General features: G+C 35.7%; 1 protein-coding gene across 10 annotated transcripts in view; it reads right to left on the bottom strand.

The window, feature by feature from the left end:
* Positions 1 to 5,794: 5,794 nt before the first annotated feature.
* PPIP5K2 (diphosphoinositol pentakisphosphate kinase 2) overlaps positions 5,795 to 10,512 on the bottom strand; it is a 53,419-nt gene continuing 48,701 nt past the window's right edge. For 4 of the 10 annotated variants that reach the window (XM_075019502.1, XM_075019504.1, XM_075019503.1 and 1 more), the window contains 2 exons: positions 9,162 to 9,290; positions 5,796 to 8,510 (listed from right to left, as the gene is read on the bottom strand). In XM_075019502.1, coding sequence (XP_074875603.1) covers positions 8,407 to 8,510; positions 9,162 to 9,290 — 233 coding nt within the window. In that variant the 3' untranslated portion in view covers positions 5,796 to 8,406. Of the gene's footprint in view, positions 8,511 to 9,161; positions 9,291 to 10,512 lie in introns of all 10 variants that reach the window. The other 6 variants (XM_075019507.1, XM_075019506.1, XM_075019509.1 and 3 more) reach the window with 3 other exon arrangements.

The raw sequence follows: 10,512 nt of genomic DNA, 5'->3' as shown, positions 1-10,512 counted from the left end.
TTTAGCAATGCTTTTGCCAACAACCAGTTAGATCATTTCCCTACTTTGTTTTACTACTCAAAAGACTGAGCAAAGATGCTATTACTGCACCAAACTTTGCAAACAATTGCCTAACTTCCCTCCCCTCGTTAAGTAAAAATGCAGGGGAAAGGAAAGTGTAACATCACAGTCCCCCGTTTTTCTCCCCTCTCAGTAATAGTTTGTTGGGACCTGAACCACACAGCTGATATTTCTAATACCCCTAGCGTGGAGTTGAGCCAGCTTTTTCTCTTAAAACTGAGTCTTGAAAGGCACATTCTTAAATACATGGCTAAAGTTTATTTCCCTTCTTGGGAATGCACAGATGTCCTCTGTACAAAGGCCATGCTTTGGCCTCCCTCTGGTCAAGAAGGCTGCAGGTCATCTGGTCTTGAATTGCAGAGAAGGGTGTCAGCACTAGGCGTACACCCAGACTAGCCAGACTAGCTGCTCATGCACCCAGATGCACCTGGAATTTGCATTTCTTGGAAGTTTGCAGCTAGACCAACCAACAGAGGCACAAAGAACAAGGGTTTTGTAAGGAATTTTAACTACAGTCTCTTTAGCTTTGCAAAACTTGGTTTTGCAAGTTAACAGAACTAAATTAGTAGATATAGTACAGAACATGGAGAATACATCTGGTCAAGTGGCAGTGTAAGAGAACGTATCTGGAGTGTAATTCAGAGTTTATTATGATGCTCTGTGTTGCTTATGTAGGACACAAACTCCTTTGGTTCATGTTGACATCTGCAATACTAGTTTTAGCCTGTCAGAAATCTCATCTTCCTATGCTGTCCTGCAGTATAAATGAAGCTATAAAATCCCGTGAGTCAGTATGTCACAACTTTCCCCCAACTTCTCCCCCTTGCTGTCAACTGAGTTGTCAGTCTCCTAGATGGACTTCCAAGGTTGATGGGAGGGCAGGTGGGCAGCAGTGGTGAATGGCTTCAGGAGATGACAGATGCTTGGGGGTGATCATAATGTGTTCTAAGTAACTGTTTAAAATAAAACATGCCTTACAGATTAGCAGTTTTCCCCCCACAAATCAGATATTCTAACTTTTAATAAACTGTAATATTTAATAACATTTATCGCATTGACAGACTTAACCTGGTGCAAAATTGTCTGTTAAGTTTCTAGGGACCGAAAGAAAGGCTGAGCCTGAGAACATCTCCCAAGGATAGTATCTCAACTCCACACCAAATATTTGAAAATAAACCTAGATCTTCCTAAAACCCCATAATTTTCAAAGTTCTGCATTTTCCATGCAACAAGCAATGTCATTAAGATTTTCCCAAGACTGAGTCCTGTATTTCACTATTTTTTGCAGTGCTTTTAAAGTCATCCAAGATTTTACATGCAGAACAAAGACACTTTGAAGTGCTTGGGCTTTGTTTTCCCCACTTAAGATCTGGTTAACACTATTTAGTGCCGCTTCAACACAGAGAGAAACACAGACCATTACAGACCATTTTGTCTGCATCATTGCCCTGACCAGAACATGAAGTACCTACATCTTATGATGGCTGTGCTCATCAGTAGGTTCCTGCAACAATGACAGTCAATTAGAATGACAATAACTCAATTTTAAAAAGTAAATACAATATTAAAGGTAAAAAAAAACACAGAAAAGGGGCTCCATTTCTTTTCTTCTCTGCAAGTTCTTCCTTATTTATTATACTTAGCTTTTATCAAAATACTTTTTTCCCCTTTCTTTTATATATTCCAGGCTTGTATATGGGAAACTGCTTTGCTGATTTGAGCATTAAAGAAGTTATTAAATCACAAGAGCTGAAAGCTGAACAATTGAAAGAATATTTACTCAGTGTTTTTAATTCTTTGTTTTTGTGGACATGGATTTAATTCCAAAGCCTAATGAGACAAACATTTTTTATTAAACATTCTGTTTCTTTTCCCCTCATTAAGGATTGTAGCCATTATTCTGAGAATCTGGATTTTGCTGGAAATCCATAACCACATGCAGGATAAAATACAAATTATTTATTGGGGGGGGGGGGAGGAAAGAGAAAAACAATTCTGAGCAGGGTATGGCTGAAGTAGTAAAATAACTTTTACACTGAAAAAAATCATTAAAACTGGAATATTTTTATATTAAAAGACCAAAAAAAATAATTATCTATTGGCATACAACTTAGCAACTTTTGCCATCCAAAACCAAAAGCTTAGTCATTTTTTAACATATCTTAAAAGGCTATTTGGCTAAGTTAAAAGAAACTATAGTGAAAATTTACTTAAAACCTAAACAAAATGTGTTAAGTACACCATTTAATCAAATCCCACCTTTATTTTTTATATAGCAAGTTAAAATTAATTTTAGTGAGTGCAAAGAGTATCCCTTAATTTACTTCTTGGGCCAAATTCACTTTTTGCTTAATTAAGCTATTTTCCATAAGAATTATGGCTACTTAAGCAAGGCTGAATTTGTGTCCAGATGGAGGCAGTAAGCACAGGAAAGAATGTGAAAAAGGTGATGGGTTTAGAGCTTTGTGCATTTTGCAGATGTTCAGTTAGTACCAACTCTGATTCAGACCATCTTGAAGCAATAAATAGAACCAACCAACATGAAAAGATGCATTCTGTTCTACGCTATAAGATTTAAGTTACTGGGAAAGAGAAGTGAAGTTTCGGACTGGTCTTAGACAAATGATGCTTTTAGTATGCACATGTATAGGAGAAGGCAACAGGAAGTACTTGCTAACATTGATTTAGGTCTGTTAAGTGAACCTAAGAAAGTTTATCAAAATCAAAATGTAAATCTATTAAATAAGCAAGAGAAATGATGAAGACATGTACATGATCAGACCAGGTTGCTCACAGAGGTGGCGCAGTCTCCATCCTTCAAGGTTCTTAAGCCCCAACTGGATGAAGTCCTAGGTGACCTGGTCTGATCTCACCGATGACCCTGATTTGAGCAAGAGCTTGGACTAGAGACCTCCCAAGGCTCTTTCCAGCCTGAATTATTCTGTTTTCATATGATCCTTGTTTAATCTTAATGTTTGTAGGTTGAATGCATAGCATGTGTTGAGGTCAAAGTGTATGGGAATTTAGAATAGAATAGAATAAAATAGAATAGATTTCAGTTGGAAGGGACCTACAATGACCATCTAGTCCAACTGCCTGACCACTTCAGGGCTGACCAAAAGTTTAAGCTTATTATTAAGGGCATTGTCCAAATGCCTATTAAACACTGACAGGCTTGGGGCATCGACCACCTCTCTAGGAAGCCTGATGCAGTGTTTGACCACCTCTTGGTAAAGAAGTGCTTCCTAATGCCAAGTCTGAACCTCCCCTGGTGCAGCTTTGAGCCATTCCTAGACACCCTGTCACTGGATACCAAGGAGAAGAGCTCAGCATGTCCCTCTCCGCTTCCCCTCCCCAGGAAGCTGTAGAGAGCAATGAGGCCACCCCTCAGCCTCCTTTTCTCCAAACTAGACAAACCAGAAGTCCTCAGCTGTTCCTCACAGCACATGCCTTCCAGCCCTGCCACCAGCTTGGTCACCTTCCTCTGGATGCATTCAAGTACCTGAACATCCTTCTTAAATTGTGGGGCCCATAACTAATACTTAACCTAGAAAAGGCAGAAATCTCCAAGCTTTTACTTTTTTTTTCTATTTCAAATACAATGGCATTTCAGTCTTTTGAATTATTTTGGTTTGATTTTCTCCTCTGCAGACCTCAATAGTTTGTAACTCCACATTTACTGGGCAAGTGCTTTTTAAAAATGACTATAGACTCTTAGTTAAGATTCATAAATATTTAAAAATATTTCCCAGAGTAGTCTTTTAAAATAACTTATGGAGGCTTTAGATATGATGTTTTAAGTCTATATATATTCCCAGCCCTTACCCAAAAGAGGAATTTAAAAGTTATCAAGAATCTGAAGACGAATAAGACAGGAGATCCAAATGGACTTATACACAGATTTTAAAAGATTCACAAGAGTTTTAGTATTTATATTAGTATACAATAAATAATAATTTTATGAAAGGAGCAGTTATTCTCTTTTCTGGAGAGACTTATCAGAACAGGAGATTTAGTGAGACATGTGCACCCAGACCAAATAGGCTTTGTTGGAAGCAAAGATAATTGCAATTATATTAGGAGAATTCTTTATCTGGTAAAAAATGCACATCACATTCCCTTGCTAGTGATTTTTGTCCCTTTTACTGAATAGAATGGAGATCTGTATGTGTGGTGCATCAGAAAATGGCTTTGGTGGTGTTTCCATTCTACTTGGACATGAGGTTATATAGATCAAGAATGCTGCACAAAAAGTGGATTTCTCAAAAACATGTAGGATAAAGATGCATCTAGGCAAAAATAGCCTAATATACCTCCCTTTCAGGCTAATCTTGAGATACCCATGTAAAATACGAGTTTCCTTTCCTGCACTTCTCATTTATCACTTGATTAAAACCAAAGAATTTCTCACTAGAACCTGCCAACCACACAATCCTGTTTAGATCAGGGCAATTATGACCAAATTAGGCTAACTCTTTTTTAAAGAGAATACATCACTAGACATCATAATTTCCGCATAAAAGTTCCTCATTTCTAGCAACTTTATGATAGAAAAATATACGTTGATCTCAGTAAAGCTTGGAAAAAGACAAAAAATTATTTCTAGTCCTGTTCAGTGTTATTTCAGAAAGCTGATTCTTTCCTTAGTAGCAGATCACATGAAAATTTGTAATTCTTAGAAATCTCTATTTCTGCATAATATATTCATACATTATGTGGTGTGATGACAAACTGTTTTTCATCCATTCTATTTCTTTTTCTTTTTTTTTTTTTTTTTTTTTTTTTTAAGCAAGTACATCTTAGAACTGGGTTTGTATCAATGCAAAGACTTTAAGCTTCTTGTAAGGTCTTTTCCACACTAGCTTCTGTGTGGATCCATTATGATATGGATGTTCTCTGTATTTAGTGCATCCTCCTTCTCCTCAAAGGCCCACATTTGATGCCACTCATACACACTTGGATCTCTTCCAAGATTGTTCTACAGTGTGAACTGCAAATAGAACTTGCCTCCAAAGTACAGATGATTTGTGGGGCTTTCATCTTGTATTGTACTTCAGCTTGTTCATTGAAGAAGAAACAGGGATCAGAGACAGAACTGCACATCCTTTCAAGGCTGAGCCAGACCTCCAGCTAGCTATTTTGCAGGGAACTTCAGAGCTGGAATACTGAGTCTTGGTTATTCTTAATGGTACTGTATTCGATTAGACCACAGGATTGTTACATTTAAAAATGAATAGTTAGAAAGCCAATGGAGATAATACAGTATGTGGTCTAGAGTATGGTGGGGTTTATTGCTTTGTTTATATATAAGATGTTTGGTTTATTTTTTTATTTGGCATCTGTTTTCCATAGTAATACACTCTGGACTCCTTTGTTATTGTACCAGTTTTTACATTTCAGAGCAGAAAATGATTGTTTTTAAGGGCTAAGTGAGGGAGACAATAAATTAGTATTTGAAAATACTTAACGAAATTTGTCCTCTCCACAAAACCAAGAAAAATAAAACCACTGTTTAAAAAGAAAAATAAAAGAAACATAAACAACTACTAGAAAGCACCCTTCTTCTCTTCCACCATCTTCCAGAACTGACTGTTTGGAAAAGTTTTTGCAATTTTTTTATTTAGCAAGTTACTTATAGCTTTATCAACAATATAATTACTGTAAACTGATAAAGAAAAAATACAGGAAAAAAAAAGAACATTATGATTCCATCTGTGTCAGATGACAGAAAACAGTTCTACATTCTGCCACTTGAACAGTCTATTGCATTGAAATGGCTATTAAAAGTCTTTGTTATATCTCTTCTGCTATCTTCCTTCGAACTCGATGCTATTGATCAGTGTATAATCATTATTTTTGTACACGTACCTCCCTAGGCTTGTTTATATGGATGCCTACAAAATTGAACAAAGAAAGCACATCTGCTTTCTCTTAAAAAATTTTACTTGCTAGTATAATCATATAGAGAACTTAAATTTATGTCTTATAATAAAGAAACATAAAACAAGATTTAAAAAAATTTTAGGATTTTTTACAAACTTTTTTGTTTTGGTCTGTTTCGTAATGATGCTTCATTTTTGAAGGAAATGCTATATGTTTACTTAAATGATGTGCCAGGGTGTGGGTATTTTGGGTGTTACAGTCATATTCAACCATTGATTTTCTGTGAATTTATTCTTTGACCTCTGTTAAATCTGTTTGGAATAGGCTGTATAGTTCCAAAAGTTTACTGTGAGAGAGAGTCCAATTGCATAAAGAAATTGGACTAAAAATAGGTTCAAATCAGCTCAGTACAGCCCACATTCTGCCTTATTGCCAGAGCACTAGTAGGAAACAGAAGAGCACTCACAATGGTTCTGTATTTAATGTTACCATTTTGGAACATAAGGAAGCACTGCAGAATGTGTGACTACCATTTACCTTTTTGAGGAGTGATTTCAGTATAAAATGATAAAACCTCATTTCTTATAAGTCATGTCCTTCACTGCCAAGAGAAATTTTGGTTTATTTGTATATTAATGGCTTATTTGTAAATTGTTTTCCACTATGACTACTGAGTAAACTACTTACTATACTTCACATATACTCTTAAAGGAAAACAGAATGGAGAGAAGTTGCCAGTGACCTTGTTTTTATTTAGGAGCACATAAAAAAAAGTTATGCCACAGCTTTGGTTGACTGGAATGATATGCATACTTGAATTTTAACAGTATTTTTTAAAACAGTAAACAAGTGTACATTCAGTTGTGTGCAAGACCAACATTGTCAATAACACAATTATACTACAGAAAATGAAATGTTTGAAGTATATAGCTGTGAAACCCTTCATATTTTTGGTATTTAACCAGCATTTTTAGAATTAGTCTGCTGAAGCCATTTCATGTGTGATAAACACTGAAAACAGACCCCATGGCAAAGTGAATGTAATTATAGTTGCACTGGCTCTGGAGACAAGTAAGAGCCCTACTTAAAAATATTACTCAGAAGCTATGTCTTCTGCAACTTAAATGTGAAAGGAATTATCTAACTTGTAGTTTATGAGGTCTGTTATTAATATCAGCCACTTGAACTTACAAAAGTGGACTATATTTTCATACATTTGGGATAATTATAATAATTCAATAATGTTTCATGCCACAGATAAAATCACAAGAACTTCTGAGACTGGATGATTACTCTATATAACCCAATAACTCAAAGTTCCACTGATTTACTAATGCTTCTCACAGGTCTTATAAAATCTTTAATGGTTGTTGGGTTTGTTGATTTGTTTGTTTGGTTTTTTTTTTGTTTTTTTTTCTAATGAGAGTTGCTGTCAAGGACCTAGACTGGAAGGAGAGAGATATGAAAATTCCCAGGCCATGATGAGTCCTGAGTATTTTGCAATAGTAAGCACTCTTGTGGTAGACCATAGTCTCTCTCTACTCTGAAGGGATGATAATAAAGCATAGATGGAATATTTACAACTTTTAGGATAAACTTACTAGCAGACCAGCTGTAACCATTTCTCTTTTTACAAAACCTGCTTTTTAATATCACGTTTTTGTAGAAACTTATGGCAAAGCAAATAAAACTGTCTTTTTAGTAAACAAAAGAAGGTTTTGATAAAAGCATATAAACCACAGTTTTATCCACTGGGTGATGTACAGGTACCCGTATACAAGCATGTATACTAAACAACAAAAGAGAAGATGTATTTGAATGTTACAGGTCTGATGTAAACACAGAATAAAAATAAGGACAGTCAAAAGTGACAATACATTAACTCACTCCATCATGCCTAATTATTGCAGCATATATGATATAAAGTAATTCAAATGCAGAAAATATCTGCTTATCTTCAAAACCAGGCAAAAGAGATCTCTTTGGAAATGTAGTTAAATTAAAAAAAAGCTTCTAGCCAAGATGTGTGTAACATTTCAGCCCACAAAAGAAATTCACAGGGAGATTATAAACTCCTGAAAATAGAAGTTTATGTTGACAACAGACAATGCCTTCATTACAGTAACATCAACAGAGTCACTGTAAAACATACCACTGCACTGGTACTTTCTTTTTGTACAAGTTTACAGTAAATATTTGAAGACACTGAAAAGGTTCATGTGCAGCTTTTCCATTAAAGGTGTGCAGTTCATCTAACTGATAAATATATTTCCTGAAATGTTTTAGAAAATGAGAAAAGACATTTGACCTAAATATGTAGCATGCACACTAGTGAACCATGTATGAACTAAAGATTAAGTGCACTATGAGCTGCAGACATGAATGGCTTTTGAAAGCTCAGTAATTTTGTTGAACACACACTAAAGAATTGTTGAAGTTGCTTCCAGTTTTGTCTGATCAACTTCACTTCTTCTCAGAAAGTGTTTCCCCACTAAGTTCGACATCTAGTGAGACCTCTTCAAGAGATAGCTTAACATTGGATACACAAACAGAAGATCCACGGGTAGCTGTACAGATAAAGAAAAAAAAGTATTAGGTTTTACACTTAAGAATATCCATGCTAAAAAGCATTAAAAGCAAGAAAAAACACAAGTTACCTACCAGAGAAAGACACAAAGCTACACTGTATCTAAAGAAACCAGAAATGCAACCTGATTTTGTTCTAGAGGCCTTCTATAAAGCACAACCATCCAAAAGCAGTGTAGCTACCCAACAGTTCAGACTGCGTATACTAATGACTGAATGCATCATCATGTTATTGGCAGCTTTAGTCAGAACCTGGTCACACAGCTCTATGCTAAATGTTCAGAAAACATCTTAGAAATTCTGCCACTTAAGTAAGTAAATTTCCTTTGCTTGTCTTACTTGGAGATAGCTGGGAATACTGTCACACTTCAAAACAAAATAAAAACCCATGAATTTTCAAGCCATAGAAATTCTTTCAAACACTTCAGAGGATAAGAGAAAGTAACTATTAACGCAGTTTTACTGCTAAAACTATTTGTGCAATGCTACTGAGTTCTCATTGACCTGTGAAATGACCCCACTGACATAGACAGGGAATGTTAAGAAACAGCTGCCCTAAGAAACTATGTAATATATGAGAAAGAATCGTACTGCTGGAAATAATGTAAACAAGATAGCCATAAGTTACTTACATAAGGTTGGTTTCTCTATTGCTAGCCTTTCAGGCAAAGTTTCAAGTGGTGTTGGTTGAATTTTTGCAGGGGTGTATGTATTTAAAGAAATTTTTCTTCCTGGCAATGGAATCATGTAAGTTGGAGAAGCTGAAATGGGGGGGGAGGGGGGAAAAGATACATATCATTAATAATAAAAATACTCTCACCTGAGCAAAACGTCAAAAATAGTAGCCACAGAACTGTGTATCTGTCCAGCAATATAGATGCCACAGTATTACAACCTGTAGCTCAGCTACGGATTTTTTACTCTAGTGTCAAAACTTCAAAGCATGAAAGACAAATCTAAAAATGTTCTTTTTACCTCGGAAAGCAACATGGTAACTTCATGCTGCTAAGGCAGCTAAGCCAGATTTCAGCAACAGCTGCCTTGCCAGAAGACTGGCAAAAGCATTAGTACTACTTCTCATAGGTTATGAAGATTGCACTGCAACAGGCATTTAGTCCAAAACGCCTGTGAAAAATACATACGATACATTACTCTCTAGACAACTTCCAAATGTTATAGGAAAGCAGGAGAGCAAAGCATCTATGGCCTCAGTTCTATCAGGTTTAATTTCCAACCACTCCTTTGTAAAAAAGTGACAACCAGACCACCACAGAAGTATGACAGTTTTTAAAAAATATATTTTTGTCTTGTGTACTCTAAATTCTGAACTGATTCTGAAGAGACACGAATCTCCTAACCAGTGTGACAAAGCATTTTAAATAGCTAAGAATGTTAAAATCGCTCTAAACCTTCCCGAGTTCTTTTTCAGTAACATCAGTTTTCTTAAATTGCTTATCTTCTTTCTCAGATATAGGAGGCTAACCCTATCAAACTGGCTGCTGATTAAAATCTAAACTGTATAAAACTAAAATAACTTAAAAAAGGGGAAAATCCTGTAACAGAAAAAAAAAGGGAAAATCCTAACAGCTGGGTAACCTTTGTACCAGTACTACCAAATAAAAATTTTCTGATCAAAGCATGAGTCTTTAGACATTTTCTCAAGAAGAATGATTTTCAATCACCTGACACATGAATTATAAGCATCCTAGTATGTAGTAAATCTGTCCTAACTGAAATAATTTCCAAAGACACAGCAGCAGAATCACAATGGGAAGTGATCTTCCCAGAGACATGCACATGGATAGAACTCAGTTTGCATTTCATTTCAAAATCACTTAAACATTAAACATGCAGCACAAACTACTAAAAAATTAAGTAACTGCAAGACACTCCACAGGTGAAACCCCAAGTAATATTGAAAGAAACAGGAAATAACAGAGTTTTAAGATGTAAAAGGCTTGTAAAAGGCAACAGTACTCTGCT

This window comes from Buteo buteo, chromosome Z, assembly GCF_964188355.1.
Source record: "Buteo buteo chromosome Z, bButBut1.hap1.1, whole genome shotgun sequence".
Classification (NCBI taxonomy): domain Eukaryota; kingdom Metazoa; phylum Chordata; class Aves; order Accipitriformes; family Accipitridae; genus Buteo; species Buteo buteo.
This window is presented reverse-complemented; position numbering and strand designations above follow the sequence as displayed.